At 40.1% G+C, this 26,478-nt stretch overlaps 1 protein-coding gene across 1 annotated transcript; it reads left to right on the forward strand.

The window, feature by feature from the left end:
• Positions 1-8,670: 8,670 nt before the first annotated feature.
• SLC10A2 (solute carrier family 10 member 2) lies at positions 8,671-26,019 on the forward strand. Its single transcript, XM_016203816.2, has 6 exons — positions 8,671-9,047; positions 15,602-15,720; positions 19,709-19,797; positions 20,835-21,010; positions 23,085-23,242; positions 25,892-26,019. The coding sequence occupies exons 1-6, from the start codon at positions 8,671-8,673 to the stop codon at positions 26,017-26,019; spliced, it is 1,047 nt and encodes a 348-aa protein (XP_016059302.1).
• Positions 26,020-26,478: the final 459 nt, after the last annotated feature.

The raw sequence follows: 26,478 nt of genomic DNA on the forward strand, positions 1-26,478 counted from the left end.
ATTGCTCGTGAGTAGTTTCCATTATGGAATAACTAAAAATGAATTCAATAAAATGAATGCCAAAAACACAGAACTGGATGAAAATAGACATTGCAGAATTAAGTAAACAATTTGGGGACAAAAATATATCATTTCCATGTAAAAATAATAACAATTTGGAAATGACAAAGAATCAAACAGATAAACAACTTGAGATAATCACCATAAATGAAAAAGAAGGGCAGGTGGAATATTTTTAAATTAGAGTAGATAACAGAAATGGACTGCCAACATAGTTAATCCAAATTAAATAGTTTTTCTTTAAATGTAAAAGTTAAAATATGAAACAAAGAAAGTGTTCAGAGATAAAATAGAAGAAAACTTTCTTGATCAAAAAAGGAATATTTGAATCTAAATATACAGTGTTCTAAGACATGTTGATGCAGTATAACCAACAGAGATGTTATGATTAGATTTCTGAACTTCAAAGGCAAAGAATAAATTCTTCAAGTATTCAGGCAGGAAAAAAACTTACTGTTTATAAGGAGGAAAAAAATAAGCCAGTCTCAGACTTCTCCACAGTAACATTCAATGCCAGTAGACAATACAGTAATGTCCATAAAGGGCTGAGGAAATAATGTGAAGCAAAAAGACTTTCCCTAGCGAAGCTGTTATTCCAATAGAAAGGCAATAAGATATACATTCTCAAGCAGGAAGAGGGAATGCAAACATCATGAGCCCTCTTAGATGAAACTAATCGATGAAATAGACACAATTAAAAAGAAAATCAAAATTTAAAAAAAAAAAAACAACATTAAAGGAAAAAACAAAAAAAGAGAAGTCATATATGGTGGATTAAAATTGGCCACATTTTTTGTCATTTTCCCCAATGAAAAATAGACTTTGGTTTGGTTTGGTTTTCTCCTACTGGAATCTGCAGCAGAAATGGCACTGTACTCATTCCAGACCTAGACTTTAAGGGGACTAGAAACCTTGGGGATGCCCTTTCTAAGTGTCATGCTGTGTGAAGCCCTAGCCCATGGAGAGATAATGTATAGTTGCTCCAGTTGGTAGCCCCAGCTGAGCTTCCAGCCAAGGGTCAGCATCAACAGCCAGCATGTGAGTGCGCCATTATTAGATGCTCTAGACAACCCATAGAATCACAGGAGATCATGTCATGGTTATTGTATTAAATCACTAAGCTTTGGGGTATTTTGTTACACAGCATTAGAAAACTAAAACACTAACATGGAATGATTGATAGTAAGCACTAAATCCATTTTAAAAAACTAAACATCTGTGAAAATTATAGTTATGAAGCAGACTGTGAATAGTGTAATGATTGCACTGAGATAAAGAATATTGTAACTCATAATGGCTCCCATTTCACTTTGAGTATAAGCCAAAGTCCCTACAATGGCCTACAGGACTCTACTTGATCAGCTCTGCCATTCCGCAAACTGTCCTTTCCTATTACTTTCCTCTTCACTCACTCCATTCCAGCAGCCCTGTCCTCCTCACTGGTCCTGGAACTGCCAGACATGCCCTAAGGGAATTAATCTAGCTTTTCAGTGCCTAGAATGGTTATCCCAGACATCTCACCCCACTCACCACTTTTCTTTAATCTTGCCTTCACAATGAATTATTTAAGAATACAACCTTTTTCTCTCACTTCCACACTTGGCACTCCTGCTCTTCCTTACACTTTGTTTTTCTATTTTTATTTATTTATTTATTTATTTATTAAATTATTATCATGTTTCCCTTCATTATTTATTTTCTATCTCGCCCTGAAAATACAATAAACTCTACAAGGGCAAAAATCCAGTTTAGCAGTCCATTTTACTCACTGAGGTATCTCTAACATCTAGAACCATTCCTGGCTCATAGTTGGTGCTCAGCATGTAGAAATCAATACAATTATGAAGCTGGAAGTCAGGCAGCGGGGAGATGTGAGAATGCTGGTTTTACTATCTTTTATGCTGGGGCATTGCATAAAATTCAAGGTATTTTAAAATGCATGCAACATCTAATGCTTTCCATAATACCCTCTCAATATTTATCAGAAGTTCTATAATTCCTTTATTTGATATTTTTCTGTTAAACTCACATGAAATAGTTTTAACACATCTAATTTTTACAACAGTAGGCATACCTAATCCCATTTTTGTAAGCTTATCTCTTTCTATGCAAACAGAAAGACCTTATCCTTCCCTCTGTTTATCTGCACAGAAACACATCTAGAGTGTCACTCAGAATTAACAGAGGTTATTTCTGGAGTCTGGGATTTCGACATATTTTTACTTCCTTCTTTGAACTTGTTTGCATTCATTAAATCCTTTATAATAAATATGTATCAGTTAAAAATTAAAAAGTCAAATTTCAAATATAAATTACTTACCGCTTAATGAGATATCTCTACCTAAATGTCCCAAATGTCTCATATTCAACAAGTACCCTCCAAAAGAGAAGAAAAAAAATGACTGGCCCTGTTCTATTCCCTCCAAGCTTGCTTTCTTGTGTTTCATCAAGAATGAGGCAGGCTTATCAAACTGCAACTTGAAATTTAAACCTATCTTTGACTCGTTCTGTCTTAACAAGGCAACTATTTCTCAATCATTCTTTGTTTCTAATTTTAATTAGTACCTCAAATCCATTTCTGCTCCTCAGGTCCATTGTCATGATAGAAGTCCAAATTCTTTCACACACCACTCAAATATCTGAGAATCTGTTCTCACCCTCATTTCCTACCTCAGTCACTAACTGTCCCCAGTCTCGGCACCCCTGTTACATCCTTAAAAGCCTTTTCCTTTGCTGCCAGGACATGGGAATTTTGTCTGGAGACGTGTGAGGAAAATGGAGGTGCACACAATTGTCAAGACAGTGTGATATGAATCACTTAGTGTTGGTTTAAATACCAACTCTGTCCCCAAATTTGATCCAAGGCACCGAGGAAAATTTGCCCCCTACCCCTGCAAAAAAAAAAAAAAAAAACTTTAAAAAAAAATGGAGATGATACTCCCAGGTCTTTCACATACTGCTTGTGTGATCTTGGACAAATGACTCAATCCCTCCTAGCTTCAGTTCCTTCATCTGTAAAATAGGGGTGCTAATACCTTCCTCACCATATCACAGACTATTCTTCCATCTTTTACTGGCTGTGGCAGCTGTTGCTCTGTTCCATGTGTCTTCTCATTCCAGAAACAGATGAAGGATCAGCTCTTACCTAGGACTAGCCATTCCCATGGCAAAAAGAAAAGGGGGGAGGGGGAATGGAGCACAAACATACAATGGCCCTTAAGAGTGTCTGCCCAGAACCATACCCATCGCTGTCACTAACAGTTACTTGGCCAAAGCAATTCTCATGGCCCTGACACCCATGCTTAAGGAATGATCCTTCCACAGGGAAGCACTGTAAGCCAATTTCAACAGGTGTGGTTTTATAGTCCCATCACAGGGGTAGGAAGCCGCTAAGTTGAGAGCAATACTACTGTCTACCACAAGGTATGTCAGGGATTCCTAGAGCTCTAGTACTCATCAAGGTTCTAAATGTAAACTCAAAAATGTAAGTAACTAACGTTTTATCAAGTTCACAACAGACCACAGGGGATGCTAGCAAAACATATAAATCAATTTTCCACTTTAAGTTCATGAGTTACTAATGAGCCAAAAAGGACACAAACATTGGCTTCTTTAAGGATTCACTTGAATGTTTACCTAAAAATGATTAACCAAAATGTGCCTTATTAAAGATTTACAGGGATTAATGCTTTTAGACATTTACAAATGTTTGATTTTCAACAAAATTACTAAGCTACAGGGTGAGTAATAGAGCCAATCTTTGTTAAAATGATGGTGTCAAAACATCCACCTCCCACATCCCTCTGGTTCTTCTCCCCCGATAACTCCCACTTCTACCTCCTGCTATTTCTCCCAGGACATCTCCTCAAGTCTAATGTTATCTCTCTGTCTCTTGCCTTTCCTAGGCCAGGATATATATCTTCGCTCTTTCTGTTCTTACCAGAACAGAAGTGGGTTTTTTAAAAAGAACTTTATATTGAAATATGGCATACTTGTGACCCTTTCAGTCTCTGCTCTCCTATACTCCAAGAATAAAGACCATCCCGACTTCCAATGCCATAGATTAACTTTGCCTGTTTTTGTATGTGCTCTTGTGTGTCTGGCTTCTTTCACTCAACATTAACTTTGTCGTCATAGATCATTCATCCTAACTGATGTATAGAATTACACTGTGTGACTAGATCACAATATATTTATCCATTCTATTCTTGATGGACATTTGGATAGTTTCCAGTTTAGCCCTATTATTAATGGGGTTACTATTGATATAGTAGGCAATTAGACAGACATAAGTAGAACAGAAATGATAAGCCAGGTACAGAAGGTCAACAGGGTGGAAAGCCCCAGGTTCCTAGGGAGAACTGGGAGAACAAGTATTGTAGGGTGGGATCTCACTTCCAGGGGCCTTTCCTCCCCTAGCATATCACTGGTCACTCAGTTTAGAGCCCCTGACTTTTCATATCTCTGGTCATGTGGTTCACACCCTCCTCAAACCTTTCTTCCCCTGGGATGTCACTAGTCATTCAGTAGAGGAGGAACAAGGGGCCAGGGAAAAGCCGTATATTACTCCCATACAAGCCCTTGCACAACCACTCCCTTATGCATTAAGCCCTCAAGACAACGAGGCTCTGACCCACATTAAATAATTTTAGGAACAAAGCCTTGGGTCTGTTGACCACAAAAACAGAGTTTTTGTCAAACAAGAGATAACATCTAGGCCTCAATTTTGTTTCAGCTACAGGCCCAGAATTGCAGCAAGGCCAGGCCAGGCAACACCTTGGCTGACAACAGGACCAGCTACATGACTAATGACCCCCTGCCCTGGTGTCAACCAGTCAGTGGAGACCATGACTGAGGAGGCACATCTAGAAAGCTGATGAATGTTCTATTGAGATCCTCCCCAGAGACCTCCAGAGAAAAGCCCTTAAGACAAAGGACCCCATGCACACTCACTCTTTCTCTAGAGCAAGGGTGGAGAACATCTGGACCACAGCCTGAAATCATTTGGTCTGGCCCTGTCAAGGCCTCAATAAAGAGAAACAGTTCCAGCCATCACATTAGGGGTGAGTTAATTAAATGTTTGACCAAATATAGCAGGCTAATTTTTAAGTAGATAATTTTATATGGCCTTCGAATGTTATAAATATCCAAATGGCCCTTGGAAGGTAAGAGGTTCCCCACCCCTGCTCTAGAGGCTCCCTGTGCCTTTCCCCAGGCTAATACCTGGTCCCGTTCCCACTGCCTACAGCAAATGGACAGCTAGTTAGTCATTCATTGGCTCTTCTCCCCAGGTATTTTTGTCTCAAAGAGGGTCAGTGGAGACTTCAAATAACTCTAATTGTGGTACTTTCAGGTTCCACAAAACTTCAGTCCATAGAAAGGAATGGGAAAGAAGAGGAGATCATTTTAGTCACAGGGAACTGTTCAGCAGAATCACACAAATCCCAAATGACTACTGATTTGAATATAATGATCCCCAGTGACACACACTAGGAAATAGAAAGCTCTTCTTTTATCATGTGAGCTTCGGGGCAAACACTTTGGAAAGCTATTAAACCCTTACTTCTCCAAAGCCATACACAAAAGCCAAATGGAAGCCTGAGAGGTCAAATTGACCCACAACCTGCTGTGTCTCCACCCAGGAGACCAGGAGCAGGAATTTGCCGTGGGCTCCTTGAAGATAGCCTGTACCTGAGTCCAGTGTGTGACAAAACTGAGCAGAAAAGATTGAGAAAGATGACAATAGAAATCAAGCCCCAACCTTCTGCCCACTCAGGTGTGCATCTGTTCCCCGATTCTGTGTTGTAATTAAAGAGGATGGTTTTAACATTCAGATATTTTCCATTTATCCTGGTCTGATGCCTGAATTTTCATGTAGTTGAAGTTAAGGGTACTAGTTAATTGTGAATCACTCCAATACGTGAATATAAGGCCTCTCGTGCCTAATGTGCAAATTTATGTAAAAACAATGTGAAAATTAGAAATGCATTGGCACCTTTTTTAAGCAGAACTATAGCGCTCTGTCTAGTCAAACAGACTGCTCATTTACAAGTTGTCTATATGCAAAGCATTCTGCTCCTGGGAGCCCCAAATCTCCTTAGCAAGTCTTCTGAAATCTGAGAAGAGCTTTGTTCTGAACCCTATCTGCTCTCTTCACTTTCTCCTCTCTGCCTCCAGCCTTGTGGACAAACGGCTAAGTATGGATTTCACCTGGAAACCCCAAGCATGGCCAGAACCTGAAGCCCACCCTGGGGAAAATTCAAATTGTTCCCTGTAACCTACAAGACTCAAATTTCCCTTTGCAGACTGGACCTGGCCTGTTTGTGGGTAGGTCCTGGGTCAGCTTTTGGACTCTCAGTTATGTCTGAGGTTAGAGCAGGGCAGCTGCTTTGAAAGCTGATCAATACTACAGATGTGTCGGGCTCCGGATTCTGCAGTTCTGCACTTGTCCTCACCCAGGCTTTGGGGAGAAAAGCCAGCACTGATCCAGATGTCCACGTGCAGCAGCAGGGGGCGCTTTTGGCTTGTTGACCCAAGGCCTGCTGGCACTTGAGCCAAGAAGTGGGTCAGAGGTCAGTCCCAGGAGATACTGGGAGGGGGCCAGCAAGACAGGGCCAAGCCATTCCACACCCCAAAGTGGGAGGGGAGGCCTTCTGGGAATTACCTACCTAATCATATAGCTGTGGGAGTGGAAAAGGGTGATGGGAGAGAGAGGAGGATCTCCCAGGAACTGGCAGCCAGCCAGGCAGAGCTAATGGCAGCCCACCCAGGCAAGATAAAGCAGGAGGTAGAGCCTGACAGCTGAGAAAGAACACTCCTGGGGCAGGAACTGCACCAGCAATGAGTGTGAATCACTGTTACCTCCAAGAGGATGGATGGCTCAGGGTTTTCGCAGCAGCTCAATCCCAGATTGGAGGGACATCATCCCTAGGCACCCAGCAGCTCAGGCGTTTGACTCCATCCATGCCTCTGCTTGGTGGCCCACTTCACTGCTAACAGCTCATGTCTACTCAAGTTATGCAAAAGGTTAATTTTCCATATGGAGTTGTTCTATAAATGCTGCTTTCACTGTGAGCAGTAAATACAATTGTCACCAGTCTGGATAGCTGTCTTCACCCTCACATTGGTATTCTAAAGCCTGGATACTCAAAGTGTGGCCCCTGAAGTAGCACTCTCACCCTCAACTCTGTACTTGTCAGAAATGCAGACATCTGGGGCCCAACCCAGACTTCCAGGATCAAAATCTGCATTTTAACAAGACCCCCAGGGGATTCATGAGCACACTGAGTTTCGAGAAACTCTATTCTAAGCTATTTCCCTAAATCTCCACCAAGCCACACTGAGTTTCAGTATTTCCAGTCATCAGCTGGATAACCTTGAATAAAATACTGCATTTCTTCAACCCTCAAGTCCTCGGGTTTACAAGTCCACTTGTAAAATGAAGATGCTAAATCCACTTAATTTAAGATGATTAAATTGGGTAATAAATTAGAATTTGTCCTATAAGTTGTGAATCATGATCAAAATATTCAATTTTATTCTTATGTTGCATCCTCACTAACTGGTATATCAAAAACTCCTGAGAACAGGAGCAATTCCTCCCCTACCTCTTTTTTATCTTTCCTATACACCAAATGCAGTGTTCTGCCCATAGTGAGGTTGACTATTTGACATTTACAAAAATCAACTTCCCCTGAAACCTCCAACTGTCTCCCTCTTAAAAAAAAAAAAAAATGTAATTTCAATTCCTGACTCCAAAGAGCTACTGTCACTTTGACCTAATCCTCTGAGGTTCATCCCTCTAAATAATTGCGTTGTCACGATCTCTAAAGCACTTTGTTACTATGGCAACGCATACATAATTGGACGTGTGAGTAATTGAGGGTGGCTCTCCTGGTCCGCTGTCCTCCCATCAGACAATACAGAAAACATTCTCTCCTCCCACAGGTTACCCTCCCATAGGTTTGCATCAAGGCCCTACAAGTTTCTTGAACTTACATGCTCTTTATAAACATTTCCGACCAATAGGAACAGACAGATTGATACAGTGAGAAAACTATTGGGGGAGGAAATTGGAGGTCTCTGTTTCAGTTCCATTTCAGACACTATTTTATAATTTAACTTGGCACAGGGTACTCAACTTCTTAGGACCCACCCCCATCCCCCTTTACTAAAAGGAGATGAGTAAATAACATGCTTTCCTATGGCTTAAGCCTTCCAATGTTCTGTAACATCTGAATGTCACTTAACTGAAATTATTTAACAAACCTTCCCAGCATTAAACATTAACACAGCTCTCTTTATATAGCACGGTTCATTACCATGCCAATAAATGATTAATTACAATTCTCTGTCTGGACCAATAATTTGGCAGGACTTTTATGATTCACAGTATGTCCTGTGTTGTAATGTTACCTCTCGAAACTGACATACTGGCATTTATTGTTTTTTATTGCCTCTCTGAGGTGGCTTTTGAAAGAGACACCAAATGACACGTTTAGAAAGGGTTTAAAAGTTTGGCGTGATTGCAGCAGGCATTACTTACCCAGCGAGGAGCGGAGGATTGGTGTTTCTGTGGATGTCTGTGACCATCCGAGCCAGGCCCCAGCAATGAATAATTCGACGAGCTGTTTGGCCACCGCAACAGTTTGCAACGGTTCATCCTGCGTGGTACCTGTCAGCAATTTCAATGCCGTTCTAAGTGTGGTCCTGAGCACCGTCCTGACCATTCTATTGGCTTTGGTGATGTTCTCCATGGGATGCAATGTGGAAATCAAGAAATTCCTGGGGCACATAAAGCGGCCGTGGGGCATATGTATTGGCTTCCTCTGTCAGTTTGGAATCATGCCCCTCGTGGGATTCATCCTGTCAGTGGCCTTTGACATCCTCCCCATCCAGGCCGTCGTGGTGCTGATCATGGGATGCTGTCCCGGAGGAACTGCCTCCAATATTTTGGCCTATTGGGTCGATGGCGACATGGACCTGAGGTAAGATATCTAAACTTCTGTATACTGCAATCACTTTGAATTAATCTTCCAGAAGCTTATGGCAGTGGGAATATCCATCTGTTCTGTCACTAAACTTGGGTACAACTGGGGAATTAAACAGAAGAGAATAAATGCATTTACTCACCTTCCTGCACAGCTGAGATTACAGAGTGGAATTTGTAGGTTATATTTGTGTTTGTGCTTTTTTAATCTAACTCAGTTAACAGGGCATTGGATAATTGATATTTATCTTTGGGAAAAGAGTCAAAGTTTTTCAAAAAAAAAGAAATCTTTTCCAAGCCCCACAAGCTGCAGCTGAGAAAGTTTTCCTTGTCGGTATCAGAAAGAAAAGAAAAAAGAAAAAACGTTCTTTGGGGTGATGAGGAGCTCTGAGTGCCATTATGAAATCAAATTGTTCATTAAACATTACAACCTATGATGAGACAATAGTTAACTTCACCAAATACACCTAGTTCTTTGGACACACTTTTTCTTGGCATAAAGACTAAGAAATAATTTGTACATTTGTTTTACTTCTGCTGGTATTAAAAGAAAAAAAAAAAACCTACAGCAGCTTCTTTTTTAAAAAAATTATGCTTACCTTACTATAAAATAAACAGAAAAAGTTTTCTGTTTCCCAGAGAGTAATCTACATTGTAATGTTTTCCCAGTTCATCCTGCGCCAGTCTGAACTAGCAGTAGGAAAGAAAAAAAAGCTAATAGAAATAAGACGAAACATTAATGTGATGAGACTGAGAATTTTAATGCTGCAAGTTGAATAGACAAATGTCTTTTTCCTTACCTCACAATCCCTTATTTCCTGTGAAAGGTATGCATTTCTGAAAAACAGCCAGGTGTTAATGTAATGTGTGCTTATTAAACACCATACAACAGGCAATCAGCTCTGTTCATCACCAGATACTATACTCAGAAGAAAGAAGCTCAAGGTGTAGAAATGTAACTGTTGCAAAATGTAAAACTATCCCAGGTTGATCCAGTGCCTAGTGAGCAACTGGGAGCCAGGCCACATCTCAGCTGGTGTCCATTTCACCATGAGCTTTAGAAAAACCATACAAACTATATACCTTCACAGTATATACTTTTCACATAAGGAAATACTGTACCTTCCTTGCAAAAGATTTGTTTTTAAAAGAAAAGTCCTGTAAAAAACAAAGGATGGCAAGTGCTGCTTGGATTTAGTTAATTTACGAACCACCAAATAGCAATAAGGTCTTTTTAGACTTCAACTTGGTTTGACGTGGACATAGGCACTCAGAGGAGAGAATTTTAAAAGCTGGTTGAAGAGAGTGAACTAAATTGAATATGGGGCTTTAACTTCCACTAAACAGCTTTGACATAACACTTGTTGACCCTTGAATAACTTGCACTTGAACTGTGAGGCTACTTACATGTGGATTTTTTTCAGTAAGTACTATAAATATATTTTCCCTTCTTTATGATTTTCTTAATAACATTTTTCTTTAGCTTACTTTATTGTAATAATACAGTATGTAATACATATAATGTACAAAATAGGTGTTAATCAACTGTTTGTGCTATCGGTGAGGCTTCCAGTCAACAGTAGTTAGCTTCTGGCCATTAGAAGTTAAGTTTTTGGGGAGTCAAAAGCTATAGGTGGATTTTCTACTGTACAGTTGTTCAAGGGTCAGCTATATTTGTAACTTTTTAACAAAAGAGAAGAGTCTTGTACCGCAACACAATGCCACACAGGCAATCATTTTTGTAAGATAGAAAGGTAATCATTTTGTAAGATAGAGAGGATATGTGATGCTGGGTTTGTTTGGCTGTTGAAACAGATTCTCTTCTACTAGCTAAAAGAGTAAAACCCTAAACTAAAAGCTCTAAGTTACACTTTTCTTTGCTTTTAAGGAAATCTTCTTTCTATTGATAGAGGAGATGATTTATAATCTAGTCTACACTGTATAACAATTCCTGTAAGAAACAATAATATTAAGAAAAAAGAACCAAAAAAAAAAAAGCAGAATTTGAAAACTTATCCTTCAGCAAGTCAGAATAATCCCTATATTGGGAGGGATGGCATTGAAAATTTTAATTTTCATTCTAGAAAGTGTGCACTCCATAGATCCCCTTTGTTTTCAAAACAACGCCAACACCTCTCCAGTCCCGTAACCTCTCCAGCAATTTCACCTCAAACAAGACCCAGGAAAAGACTTTGCACGCCCAAAATAAATCCTACTTAATCTCATAAACATTCCTCACATAGGACCTACTTACTGTCAAAATTCTAACGCTCCAGTGTGCCATTTCCCAGCCCAGAGGAGGAGAAACGAGAAGTGGGGAGGCAGGGGAGAGAGGCAGGACTGAGTCTCACAGCAGCAAGTGGCCCCCAAAGTTTGACCTCAAGAGAAAAAAATGATCATGCCTCCAAAGTAAAGGCGATAACTCACCAAGCACAGCAGCCTCTGCTTTGCTTATTTTAGGGACAAACACAATCACCCACAAGACATGTATTTCAGAGTAGCAAATAATATTTATCACAGTGACCCATAATGACTGCAGGAGGTTAAGGTATGTTGCTGTGTAAGGTGGTGACATTACACATTGCATACGTTAGGGGAAATCTCTTCAAATATTTCTTTAAGGCCAATTAAGAGAGCGATACGTCAGCTATCGGGGAACAGTTTTCCAACACTTTTCATTCTTCTGAAGTGAGCCCTGGATCACCAAAGTCTCCTGGTAATTTATTTAGATACATTCCTATCTGCCATGTGCATGTCTAATTCTGTCCTCTGGGAACTTCCCCTTCCCCACGCCCACCTGAACCCTGGCAGCGGCGGTCCTATGAAGGTTTACGCCAACAGGTCCCTGCACTGGTCGGACAGGAACCACACTGGGCCAGCCAGGCTTTCCTGGGTGTGGTTCCTGGGAGAAGAAACCAGGTCGTCTTTCCCTCGCCCTATCATCTCTTCCAAACCTGGGAAACCATCGCGTTTTGAAATCTCCAGTGACGAAAAGAAAGAAAAACCACACACACAGTAACAACAAAATATGCACACGCACAAACTAACCAAAATAACAGACCTTCCTCATTAAGTCCTTGGCAGCTCAGCTCCTCCTCTCACTCCTTCACCTCCGCTCCAGCCGAGAAAGTGCGGGAACCTGACCAGTGCGCAGGTATTTTCACCTGTTCTACCCGTGCAGTGGGTGTATTAGGCGCAAATTGTTTCAGGGAGAACCAAGGTGACGTTTTCCGGTGTATCTGCCGAGCCCCAGGGCCACAGTTCAGGGCCCACCGAGACATCCCGCCTTCTGTGTCTGTTCTAGCCCCGGAGATGCCCTGTTTTCGAATCTCCCCTTTCTTAGCAACGGCCTCAGCTGTATCATGCGAGACCTTTTCCTTCTCGCTTTCCTTTTACATACTTTCTACACTCCCTTATATTATTTTCTAGGTTTAAAAGTTTCTAGACTTTCCTACCACATCCTTTGTTCTGTGGCCAAAACATTGTCACACTGTTCATCTTCCTGTTGTTGTAGTTGTTCAAGATCCCTGTCCCTTCAGTTTATCATAAATTTAAAGCAATCCCCCCCATTTCAACCACATAAACATCCAGCCTTTCTCTAAGAACCAACCCAACACTATTCCTTTTGTCTTTTCTTTTTCCTCAAAGTAACCAAGCTTTGTTTCTCTCATGCAGCATCTATTTTTACTTTACTAGCTAATGTTTGTTAGGCACACACAGTTCAGGTACTCTAAATGCATTGGTGTATTGAATCCTCAAAATAATCTTCCAAGGTTGGTACTATATTATCTTCAGCATGTGATAGATGATAAAGTTAAGGCTCATAACCTTGACCAAGGTCAGGAAGATACTATATGTCAGAGTCAGAATTCGAATCCAGACCCATCCACTTATCCCTGTCCAGACTCTAATCCTTTGCTGAACATTATTTATATAACTTATCACGTCTCCACTCTCTAGCATCATTTATACATACTCCTTTTGATCTTTAAAACTTGGTGTTTCACTTCTAATATAACTACAATCTTTTGCATTTCTTATCACCTACTTCACCAATTCCTCAACATTCACTGAATTTTCATTTATTGCTTTTATTTTCATAAAGAAAAATAATTCTCCCTGGTGGTGAATAGAGCTAAAGCCAAGAATTAAAGACTAGAGACTTTTTTTTTCTTTTCTTACATTTTCTCTCATTCCAATATAAATTCATGGCAGTATTTCTACTGTTGACAACTATGCTCTTTATAGGACTTCATTTTCTTTCTTGTAAAGTATTTTTCTTTTACTAATGAATTTCCCTACATTGCCTCTTAAAATTATCTGTGAATTGTTTTTCACCTCATTTTGAGTGGTTTGATGGTGTTCTCATGTTAGTTCCTATGGCATCGACTTCCAGCCACCTCTCTCTCCTCTTGTCTCCTGGCAGCACCTCCCTGTCTAGATGTCCCACTAAAGCTAAATCATTTCCTTCCCCAGCTCCCATCTTATCCCTCCTGTGGCCTTTAAGAAACTGCTCTTGCCAAATTCAAAACCATCATACAACTTCATAAATTATCTTAGCAATAACTCAGCATTAAAGCTTTCACAAGGAAATTTAAAAGAAAAACAAGGAGAGAAACAGACTTCCTTCTAAAAGCTGTTCTCATAGTTTAAAACAAACACTTCTCGGGCTTCTCTCCCGTGATCCAGGTAACGAACACCGCCTTCCTCCACCACCGCCTGCCGCCTGCCGCCTCTCGTCCTCTCTGCTCGAGAAAGCACATGGAATGCACTGGAATCGAAGCAATTTAATTATGGGATAACCTTAAATCCATTCTAATTTAGTTTTTAAAAAGAAGATAAAAAAAGAGAATGGCATAGAAAGTGAGAAGGGTAGGGAGTGAGGGGAAAAATCTTTAACAAACCCCATAACTTCAACTTTAAGTAGAAAAAGTACAGTTTATAATGAACTAATTTATTGTTCTTTAGGACACTGCCTTAGCAACCTGTTTTGTATCTAAATTAAGTTAACATGTCACTATATTCAATTTAACTTCTTAGAAGTAGTTTACATACACTCTAGCATTGATTACTGTTACACTATTTTAACTTTACTAAGACAAGTATTTTTCCTAAATTCTTTCAAGCAAATTTTAAATGAGGTCATTCCTGGGTTTTTAATAATGGTTATTAGGGAAGTTAAGCCCCCTGACAAACATTGCCCCCACACTTTATTTTACCAAAACTGTGGTAAGTTAGAAGCATTGAAACAAAATTCTTCACCTCCAACTGTTTCCTTAGCATTGTATAAGGTGGTTGTATTTGTTGTTCTTTTTTGTGGGGAGGCAGGTGGTATAAATAATTTAGCATCTTCCTCTGAGTCTACATATAATGCTTTTAAGAAATTATTACTCTGATAGGCTCAGTGCTACAGCTACTGGAGAAAGGGCCTTTCAGAGAAATATCTCTGATTTTCTGATTTGGAATTATGCTGCAACAGAGCACACACTAGGGCTGGATATATAATAACACCAACTAGCTTCCAATGAGCACCTTGCATTATTCTAAGTTCCGGGCTCCTGGCTCAGTCAGTCCCCGTAGTCTGTGACGTGGCAGTGATTATGATCTTCATATTAGAGATAAGGAAATGGGCAAAGAGGAGTACAGTAAATTACCCACAGTCACGTAGTACTGGCCATGCCTGCTTCCAGCCCGGGCAGTGTCTGGCTTTAGTGTCTGGCCCAGCTATTTACAGCTCTGGTCCCTGAGCAGGACACTTTGGTGGGAGCAGGAAGACCCATTACCCAAAGGCCTCTTTTCCACCCACTGTCACAGTGCTGAAAATAACATCATTCCATATTAATCCTTACATGTCAAAAGTCAAAATCCACTCACTTAGCCAATTCCACCCACTAAAACACAGATGCTCTCAGGAGGCATGTACTAGACCCTGGTTCTTCTGAACACACATTTGGCAATTTCTTAGCAGAAATAGAATCTAGGCCTACCCTGTCTGCTTGTATGTTTTGTTTGTTTGGTGGGGGGGTCAGCTTCTCTTCTTTCCTTAAGATGTGAGCACTCGGGGTTATAATTTTTCTCTTTAAAGAAATACTCTTGGACATGCATTCTCCTCTAAGGGCCCAGGGAGGCCCAAGGAGGCCCATCTCACCCCAACACAGGCAGACATGGTGAAGACCCTGATGTCTCTTCTGAATAAATACGTTTGCTGTTCTCTGATTGAAAGTTCAAGGGTAGCATGTCCAAGCACCTCAGATCTTGTTTAATAATGAGTTTAAATGGCTATTAAATATCTTATCTGATTCTTGAGAACCAACAGGGAGGGAGGGATGGTGCAAGACAAAGTAGGAAGACACCAAATACCGATCTCATAATTTTGCCCAAGGCTGGACCCTGCACAACCTGGAGTGCATGTATATCTCTGTCCATCACACTAGATGGTGCTGCTGGTTGAGACAGTCTCTTGTAGGTTTATCTAATCATGAATTGGAAAATGAAAGAACCTCTCCCCTAGAAAATTCAGGTGTATGTATCAACCTGCCCGTTTCCTTTCAGCGTCAGCATGACCACATGCTCCACGCTGCTGGCCCTGGGAATGATGCCGCTGTGCCTCTTAATCTATACCAAAATGTGGGTCGACTCGGGGACGATCATAATTCCCTATGATAACATAGGTAAGTCATTCCTCTACAAGATTTCTGAATATTATTTTCCTACTCTCTGCTCATCCGGGCTAGGTTCTCAGGCCAGGCTCAGACCCAGCTAGTATATACCTCTTGCACCAGCTGCAATTTGTGCCAAATTAGGATTTCATTAAAAGCCACCCCTGCTTTTGAATTAGAGTTGGCAGAATCTAAATTCCAAACCTTGACACCTTGGGAGAACCTGTTTTTTCCTCCATTGAAATCACCAGGGAGAGGGGCCAACTGAAAGGGTCCCCTGGCACAGCTATCTAGACCTGAGAAGGACAAGTTGCTATACTTTCCTTAACCCACAGTGCAACTAGTTCATAACAAGGGTTTGCTCCCAGACACTTAGGTTGAAGAAATACAAAAAACAGTTCACTAATGATTTAAAAATAGGGCATCCAGTAAGCAATCACGAGTGTGGCAATAGGAAACTACCAGATAAGACACATTGTTTATAACACTTAACTGTGAGCCACATCTTGATTCAAAAGTTGATTTACTGGCACAATCTGTGTTACGTGCCGCAGAAGTCAAAGTTGCTGTCTCTCCTCATTTCAACTCCCAGATACTCACCCTCATCTCAGAGGAGATTTTTTCTGTTTCTGGGACAATATATGATGGTGGAAGACTAAGTTGTTGATGTAGCATGGTGTCAAGAACAAGGTGGTTCCAGGTCTATCAACACCAGGCATTTCTCTTAGAACTATCATCATAAAAGATGAAATGTAGGTGAAATAGTACCTCAGTACCAGTCACCAAGTACATTACATGCTAAATAGTCAATTTTCAGCTGACCTAGGAGACAAATTTCTCCATGATGGGCTGCCTCAAAGAGGTATGTAGGTGTCCCATTGAAGGGAGCATGTAAGCAAAGACCAAATTGTGACGCAGCAGGATGTTTGTAGGAGTTCCTGTTGTCATGGGAAGCTGGACTGGATGGCACCTAAAATTCCTTCCGTTTCTAAGGAAGGTTGCTTTCTGTGATAAAAAACGATTCAGGGTCTACACAACTGATTTAGAACAAATTTTGGAAATACTAATTGGAGACAATCTGTATTGCAATATTTTCAAGTAATCTCTTCTCTCTCCCCATTTCTACCATGGCCATTAGACCAAAAAAATTTTTTTTTAATTTTTAAGTGGTCCTCCTTGACACACCATGTTCAGTATGGGATTTCGGTATACAGGTCCTTCTACTGATCCCTTGGGGACTCTTCCATATCAGACATAATCTCCTGCTACAAACATGTTTTAGAATGACCCTCCATAGCCACCCACCTATGCTCGTGCCACTGAGCTCTCAGCCTGCTCCCTTGGAGGACACCTTCCTTAGAGTTAAAGAATGAAGTTTGCTTGAGTGGTATACATTGTAGTCCTCTCAAAGGACCTGTCTGTAGAATGAAGAGCTTTCATTCTATATTACTCATTATTTAAGAAAAAATTTAAGCCTTACAATATTCTCTTGGTTGCATTTCCTCCTGGGAAATGCCAGAGAGCAATATGAATAATTCTGACTATGGTGTGAATGACTCATATCACATCCTTTAATGTAAGTAAATTTTGAAAGGAAGAGAAAGTGAGAAAGAGTAATTGGGAATGGAGGAAAGGGTCATCAAAGAAGAAGTAAAACACAGAAAATGGAAGAATATAGAAAATAAGAGAAAAGATAGAAAAACTTAAATGAGAGTTTGAAAAACACAGATATTAACTCTGCTTACTCTCCATTCTGCTAAGCCTATTTCCAACCTAACCTTCTTGCTATTGGTTTTTCTAATCCTTTAATGTAGAAAACAAACAACCTAGCTACTTGAAAAGATGTTATGACTACTTTTTAGATGAGGAAGTTAAAGCTCAGGGTAACCGTTTCACTTGTCCAAGATGACCAGGGATCTGGAAATAGCCCCCCAGTCCGCTCTCCACTCTGCTCTGTGGGCAAGACTGTTCTGCAGGTTCCACACATGCTCGCCATGCTCTGAGGGTTCAAAAACCACCCGCCACCGAGCCCCTTCAGACGATGACATCCGTATGGGAGGAGGAGCTCTAAGCTGACACCACTGGGAACACCACAGCAGGCCCTTCTGCTCCTCTCTACCCTGCATTTGAGAGTACCCAGTAACCGCACACTGTGTATCTATTTCACCACCTGATTCTCACAACAACACTGAGATGGACCGAATTTTACCCATTGCACAAACCGGGAAAGCCAGGCTCGTGGTGCTTCACCGAGGGGCACAGTTCCCACAAGTTTGTGAGTGAGGTTGAGCTCCCAGGCTCTCCAGCTCCAGGTTCCACCACACTCCACCACCACCCTGTGCCATTCTCCTTTCCTCCCTCCTGCACCCGCTGTGCAAACCTGATGGAAGACCAAGTTATGGTTCAGAGCGTGACTAAGCAGATGAAGAGACAGGCACTTGACAGAAGGCACAGGCCTGTGAGGAAGCAGGAAACCAGACGGAGCCTGGGAGGGGACGGGGGCCCGGCGCGCTGAGGAGCAGAGTTCCAACGGCCCACCTTCCAGGCGGGAGCCGCGCTTGGAGTGAAGGGTGAACGGTGCCTTTCCCAGTCAACCGCACGCCCTGGGAAACCTTCGTCCGGCTTCCCGCGGCCAGGAGGGGAGCTCGGCAGGTGGCCCTGCTCACCTCCTTACTCAGTAGCTTTGGCCTCAGCGGGCCGGGTCAGGCACAGGAGTGGGCTGCCTTTCACAGGCCACCAGGAAGAAATGCTTACCAAACCCTGACCACACACGTGCTGAGCACGGTGTTTGCACCTAGATTTAAGCTACCACAGTACAATCAGTTCATATTCAGATGTTTCCATCAAGGCCTACAAACTTGACACAATTTAGGGAACAGTCTGGGGACCCAGGGGTGGAAGTCTCCTCCCAAAGTCGCAGGATGTCAGGACACCCAATGGGGATTTTTCTGACCCTGTTACATATCCATTGTTCCATTTTCTCCTTAGTCTACTTGCCATCTTTTTCATCTTCATCCCCCCCCTCCCTGCTTTTGGTACCCTTAGCCGCCAGAAGGCTACAAAAAACTATGTTTTTATCATTATTATATTCATTTTAAGTTCATATTTACAGACATGCAATCTAGAACCTGTCTTCCAGTCCTCGTTCAATCTACTTTAATACTAAGCAACATCTGCTTTCAGAATTTCATTACTCAATTCCACTTTCTCTTACTGATTTAAAAGGATGTTTGAAAAAGAAACGGCCCATGAGAAGTTAGAAGTTGTTGATGCTATATTATATAAAAGCAGCTGCTGAATAAATGACTGTTAAATAATACGGAGAAACAAACCACATGTCCAGGAACGGCAGTAAATTTAACTAGTGAAAGTGAAGTAGACTCTTATTTGGCTGGGTGAGCATGTTCCTGCAAAGAATTATAATTATCTGAGAGGTTACCAAGCATATTATCTCACAGAAAGTTTAAAATATGCTTTTCGACCTATTCTCTCACCTCTCGTCTATAGATTTGAATAAGTGAAGTCAGTCTTAATCAGAAGTCATTAGCCCACCCAAAGCCTGGAGAAGTTCGAACTTTTCCTTTTATTTTTATTGCCATGAAGCAACAGACAGATGTAAAATACCATCTATGTCTCTCCAAGAAAATACACACACACATTTTGAAAAGGTATTTTCCCAGAATATAAAGATCCAAACACCAAGTAAGGCAAGATTCTGACAACTTGAAACTAAAAATACAGTGTTTGGCAGTAAAAGGAACTCTAAAATATTAACCTAGGACTTAGGGAAAGGATTTATATCAATATTATCAATACTTCCCAGTAATATGAAATTATTTACTGAAATGGATAAAGAAGAAAAGTGGGAGTTTTTCTGGTTGTGTACTCAAGAAGGGAGACTGATATATTACCTAAATCTTTCTCAGGCTTTTTACTCTTTTGTTTTCTTCTTTCCCAGTGCGGTGTCCTATTGATCAAATTGCTCTTCTGTCATTTTTAGGTACGTCTTTGGTGGCTCTCGTTGTCCCTGTTTCCCTTGGAATGTTTGTTAATCACAAATGGCCCCAGAAAGCCAAGATCATACTTAAGGTAAGTGGCCCATGCTGTAGGCTGCACAGTCAAATGCTCAACAATGCGAGTTGAAATGACAGGAGGTCTTTCCAGCTACTGCATTGGTTTTCTCATTACAATATAAACCTAATTTGGGGGGGGGGGGGTGCTTAAAGTTATTAGACATGCAGTCCACTCTTCTAGAATGCCCTTCCCCACGCCCTCCACAGGGCAAATTTCTATTCACCCTTTGACATCCTCAACTCAAACATTACCTCTTGGCTCTGCACTACTGTGTGCTCCCACAGCACTCTGCTTTTATGTCTCTTATGTGGGTTTGTATTATAAAATATATCTACACAGTGGTCTTAAGATATAGATTATATCTTTCTTATCTCTGTATCGATTTGGCTAATTCAATGGCCTGGTAATTAGTAGGTGATATATATGAATCTGTAACCATTCATTCCCCCTCACCAACTATATTCTGGCTAGATTATATGGATAAAGATGCTATAGATATAGACATAGATGACATAGATCTATACACACAGATATAGACATAGGCGTGTTCCACTGATTGGGAGGCAAAATGAAACAGCTCTAAAATCCACTTCTTTAATGTGAAAAGGAGAGAACAATAGCAATAGCAGCTTTTGATTGCAGATGCCTTTCACTTTTATAGAGTTTCGTATCCATTTTCTTATTATTGTAACAATCATAAAAGGTAACTAGGGCAAGATCTTATCCTCAATCACAGATGAAGAAACCGACTCAGAGATGTTTCATGATTAATCAAAACAAGGAGAGCAGAAGGAGTGGAGTCTGGGAGCCAGGTCTTCTAGCATTTATTGAAGGGGTTTTCTTCCCCTCTGGCAGGGATGGTTTGCAAGCTACAACACCGTTTTCAGGCTAATCAGGCACAGACACTATATGTCCTGTTATTTTCCTAAAAATTAAAATGTGAGACAAGCACCAGCATTTCTGGTGGGCTGACCACAGCCATCAGGTGAGGAACACACTGAGAGGTCACTTCACTGTCATGACTGTCGGGTCTGCTTGTGTCTTCCTTCCAGATTGGGTCCATCACAGGTGCAGTCCTTATCGTGCTCATCGCTGTGGTGGGAGGAATACTGTACCAAGCTGCCTGGATCATCGCCCCCAAGCTGTGGATTATAGGAACAATATTTCCTGTGGCTGGTTACTCTCTAGGGTTTCTTATGGCTAGGATAGCTGGTCAGCCCTGGCACAGGTACAGTATTTTGGTAGAGCTGACTGGGAATGCTTTTCTGTAGGAGCTGTTTTTAGTTTGCTAGTGCTGCTGTATCAAAGTACCCCAGACGGGCTTGCCTAAATCACAGAAATGTATTGCCTCATAGTTCTGGAGGCCAGATGCATAGCAGCATTGGTTCCTTCTGAGGGATGTGAGGGGGAGTCAGTCCCAAGCCTTTCTCCTTGGCTTGTAGACTACCATCTTCTCCCATTTTTCTTCACATTGTCTTCCTTCAGTGTGTGTCTCTGTGTCCAAATTTCCCCAGTCATATTGGGTTAGGGTGCACCCTAATCACCTTATCTTAACTAATTATATCTGCAATGACCCTTTTTCCAAATAAGGTCACATTCAGGAGGATACAGTTCAACCCATAGCAGCTGTAAATACTGATGACAAGTTCAAAACCTTTCACCTGTAATAACATTTATCCTATTTCTAAATTTGTCATTCTAAATTGACTCATTCATTCCTAAATTATGTAAGTCTCCCTGAAAGAAAATACTGACTACCTCTGTTTTGCTGAAATTCTTCTGGGCCATTCCCTATACAGTGCAGGTTGAGCTCTTCCACTGTCTTGCATTTTACTCTCCAGGCAAAGTACCTTCCACAAAAGCACTGAGGTCGGCCTCGTAATATGAGAGGGTTTCTCTAGCCAACAGCAGGGTGAACTCATCACCCAAAGGTGTCGACTGGGGTTTAGCATGTACAGCTTTGATACTGAAAGAAAACATTTCCTCTCCTGCTAGCCTGTCTGAATCAATGGCAGAGAACAACACTGGTAGTATGTGAAGCTGGGAAAGAGATGAGCAGCCCTGAACAGCGGGGAGTGTGCGACATGAGTCTGGGTGGCCTGGGTTTGCACTCCTACCCACCACTTACCAGCTATGGGACCTCAGGCCAGGCACTTATTCTTTCTCTGACTTTTCTCATCTGTAGAATGGGGATAGGAACACCTGCCTTGAAGATTTATTTTTTTTAATCAAGGTTAAATGATTAAAAACAAAATGAATTTAACAATAAAACAACTATAACAAATATTCTACCTTGACTGTTTCCTCAGCTCCCGCTCTGTGCTCTGCTCTGTTACCATGCACGTTTGGGATAGAGCAGTGATTTCAGGCTTTTTCATCTCATGGCACATATAAACTAACTACTAAAATTCTGCAGCACACCAAAAAATACGTAATATGTTTTGCCAGTCTGACACAAAAAGAGGTATAATTTTGATTCATTCACACAAGACCATTACTGTTGTGTTGGCTGTTGTCATTTTTTAATTGGACAATCTAAGGAAAAGGAGGTCAGGGCCCCTGACTGCACAGTCAGGTGCTGCATGGTTTAAAAATTCTTGGGGCACACCTGGAATAGAGTGAAATGACCCCGCTCTGCCTTTTATGGAACACTAATATAAATGAGTTGCTCTCTTTATATATATATTTTTTATTTATATGTACCTGCCTTTAATGTAATATATTTATTCAATATATACTTTTATTTATATTAAGTACAAATTACTTGTTAATAATTATTATCTGTTAAATATATAAATATTCTCTATGTGTGTGTGTGTGTATATACATATGCACACTCACACACACACACAGATGTAGATGATATATAGATATAGATATATTTCATTGCTCAGGAAGCAAAATAAGCTATTTGGTATTATTTGTTTCCCTGGACAAAAAGATGTTATAATCTCTGTGGTTTTTTTAATGTGAAAAGGAAAAAAAACACACCACCACGGCTTTTACTTGCATATGACTTTTTAACTTTTGTAGAGTTTTATATCCATTTTATACTTATCACAACAATCATAAAAGATGACTGGGGCAAGATTTTATCTATGTAAATATAGTACATGGAGAGAAAATGTTTATTTATATAACAATATATGTTGAATACAATTATATATTGAATAAATATATTAAAAGCAGACATATATATGTGTACTTTTTCTCATTATATTTGCTTTTAATGTAATACCATAACAAAGCAAAGCAAAACAAATGATCAATAAAAACGTATATTCTCTTAACATTACTTGTAGGTGCCGCACAGTTGCTTTGGAAACAGGAATGCAGAACACTCAGCTGTGTTCCACCGTAGTACAGCTCTCCTTCACCTTTGAGGAGCTCAATCAGGTGTTTACCTTCCCACTCATCTACAGCATCTTCCAGCTCGCTTTCGCGGCAATATTCTTAGGAGGTAAGCCATCATACTAATCACTTTTCATTATGATGTTCTTTGACAAATCCTGGAGTTACTAATATGGCATTTTTAAAAATAACCTTTTACTGGCAATGAGTTATATAAATTAAATTAAATGCCTTTTTATCTGGCAGTGTAAAAAAAAAAAGAGTGGGAAAAGCCAGCCATAATATTATCATGACTTCCCAACTACTGATGAAATGATTGTAATTTTACCAAAAGGTTCTAGTAAAGATTATTTTTAAGTATAAAGTAATGGATATTGATTCTCTCCGTAGGCTTTCTTTTCCTCAGTAATTAGGGAGGCATATCAACCTGTTAGAATGATTTTATTGTGTTCCTTCCTACATGCTTCCAGGAACCCTGAACCAGCCATTTTATCAAAACATTGTCTTTATATGCTTCATAAATATAGGATATTTATCAGAAAAATGACATAAAAATATATTTATCAGGCTAAGTAATATTGCAAGACAGATATGTGTGTGTGTCTGTATGTATATATACATATATTTTTAAATATCCATATAATTGAAATAGTTAAAGCAAATGTGCTTTTTATTTCAAGTACTAGGGATAGCTAACCTGATATTTAATTTTACTTTGATGCAGCATATAGCTTTGACCTGTTAGCCCCTGCCACCTGCTGTCCTTCACCTAGTTGAAACTTTTTTCCATATTTTGTTTTCCAAGGACTGATGATGTTTAAGCCCTATTTTTAAAAATTTTTTTTAAATACAGAAACTGCTGTTTTAAGCTTCATGGCATTTTAACTGGGATTGTATAGTGAAGGTGAATGACAAAAATGATGGGAATGTTCAGTTATAAAATTCCCAGAGGGTACAGTTTTGTTTGGGTTTGGCTTTATATTTTTACTCTAATAGGTATTCAACTTGCCTGTGGGTACTAACCATTTTCTGCACCACTATCTTGAATGTCATTCTAGAAGCAGAGTTCACATTTTTAGTCTAGGACTCTCTGAAGCCATTAGAAACCTTCCACAAATGTATCACTGATGCAGGAGATAGGAGTCCATGGCCTAATTACCTTATTTTCTTGTATGATACAGACATACCCAATTCGGTACACCTTGAGATTTTTCCAAATATAGCTAGTGATGTTTACTAGATATGCCAGAGAAAGTAGACTGGTCAATAGAGCAACTAAGTAAATTTACTAGTTGAATAACTAACTCAAAAAAGGAATTAATAGATAAGCTGAATAAATGATGGAAAAGCAGGCACTAGCATTGGTCTCATACTTTCCCACAGTTTTAGCAGTAAAATTTAAATTCCAGTTGAATCCATATATTGGATTGAAAGAAAGGAAGGCATCTTTATTAAGTATATCCAATGCTTGGAAACATATTTTGGTGAAAGGATTAGAAGTCTAAATATATTTTGGGACAAAAAAAGAAAGGGAGGGAAGGAGGGAGGAAAGGAGGGACGGAGGGAGGGAGGGAGGGGGGGAGGGAAAGAAAGAAAGGAATAAACTTTGGTTAAATAAAATCAGTGACATAAGTATAAGTTGAGGACATCCTAGCTCAAGTGTTTATAATACAAGTGTTGGTATATTTTAATTAACCACAAGCTCAATTCAATAGGTTCAATAGCTCAGTGGCTTCAAATCTGATATATTACTTAAGTGCAGGGACCAACCTAAGGAGATATTGATCTTGACATATTAAGATCTTCTAGCAGGACAATGCCTTTCTCAGCTGTGTATCATAATGATAGTTAATATTTACTGAGCACTTACTATTCTCCTAGGGCCAGGCTAGGTACTTTACTATTTTATCCCAAATTATGTTCACAACTACCCTATGAGGTAGACAATGTTATTTTACCAATTTTAAGTATGAGGTACTGGAATCTGAAAGTAAATAAGACCTTCTCTTCCCCTGTGGACTTTGGAACCAATTAAGAGGTAGAAAAAAATCAGATATGTAGATAGCAAAATAGCACTTTTATTACAGATAAAACAATTAGAAAACATGGCTCGAAACTGACCTAATGGGCTTGTTAATACCACCCCTTTCCACTGCCTCACACATGTGCACATAACACACATATACACACATAAACTGCAGGTGTCCCCTTGAAGGGAAGTCTGTTCAGGTGAGCTGATCTTAGAAATATGCTGAGAAATTGCTGCCACCAGAGACTAGCAGCTCCATGGAAGAGAGGAAGGCTGACCACCAATCAGTCAACCTCTCCTCCTCATGAGAACTAATGAATGAAGGCTGGAAGGGATGGGTGGTTATTCCAGCTCAAGTCCTCCCACACAGACCATTAGGCCAAGGTCCTGGACATCACCCGCATGTAATATAATTATTGAGGACTAGCACATTACCTGGGAGGTGGTAGGCATGGAATAAATACATGCTACTCTTGCTATTGGTGAGTACCACCTGCATAAGTCATGGGAGCAAATATCCTATATGGTTGTATGCTAGGTCTTCCTGAAGGTCAGTCATCCCTCTTACCCTGGGTGTTCATGGAGCTAGGAATGGTGATTGCTCTAAGTAGCCTCCAGCCTACAGAATGTGCAAACTGCTTTGTGAGCCATAGCTTACAATCACTGTCCAAAGTAAGTTTGTAGATAATTATTATAAAATTTGCTTAACCTCCCATGTCTTTTTTCTAGTTTATTTGTCATATAAGAAATGTTATGGAAAAAACAATAAGGAATTTTCAGAGAGCAAAAACAACGAAACAATTCCCGAGTCATCACTCTATAAGGTGAATGAAGGATTTCAACCGCATGAAGAGTAGACACAAAGTGGACAAAAAGAAGAATTCTAAAGAACATTCCTCAGCTGTAACAATATTTAATTATTTGTTTTTATGGGATACTTGCCAGGAAAAAAGTTAAAGTGAAAACTTAAATTCCAATTGAATCCATATATTTATTGGTTTTGGTACCAAGTGACTGGTGGTCCAAATATTTAATGTGACAAATATTTATGTGTATATAAATATTTTTGTGTCTTTGAAATATGCCAAAAACAATATCCTCAAACCTCAACTAACCCTGATAACACTGAGAACCTGAACTGAATTCTTACCCAGAATCTCATAACTCAGAGATGAGCACCTGACTTTTTGTGTGTTAAAATAGATCCACTGGATTATTCTTATGGTGATTAAGATTTTTCTCCAGTATTTATGATTGTAAAAAGACTGAAACGAATGTCTTCTACTGACATATTATTATTTTGAAAATGTTGCAAC

The sequence above is a fragment of the Miniopterus natalensis genome, chromosome 2 (genome assembly GCF_054644295.1).
Source record: "Miniopterus natalensis isolate mMinNat1 chromosome 2, mMinNat1.hap1, whole genome shotgun sequence".
NCBI classification, from domain to species: Eukaryota; Metazoa; Chordata; class Mammalia; order Chiroptera; family Miniopteridae; genus Miniopterus; species Miniopterus natalensis.

Coding starts and splice junctions, on each gene's coding strand:
- SLC10A2 (XM_016203816.2), top strand. CDS start 8,671: ATGAATAATTCGACGAGCTGTTTGGCCACCGCAACAGTTTGCAACGGT. Junction 15,721..19,708: donor AATTCCCTATGATAACATAG/GTAAGTCATTCC, acceptor TGTCATTTTTAG/GTACGTCTTTGGTGGCTCTC. Junction 21,011..23,084: donor GCTGGTCAGCCCTGGCACAG/GTACAGTATTTT, acceptor CATTACTTGTAG/GTGCCGCACAGTTGCTTTGG.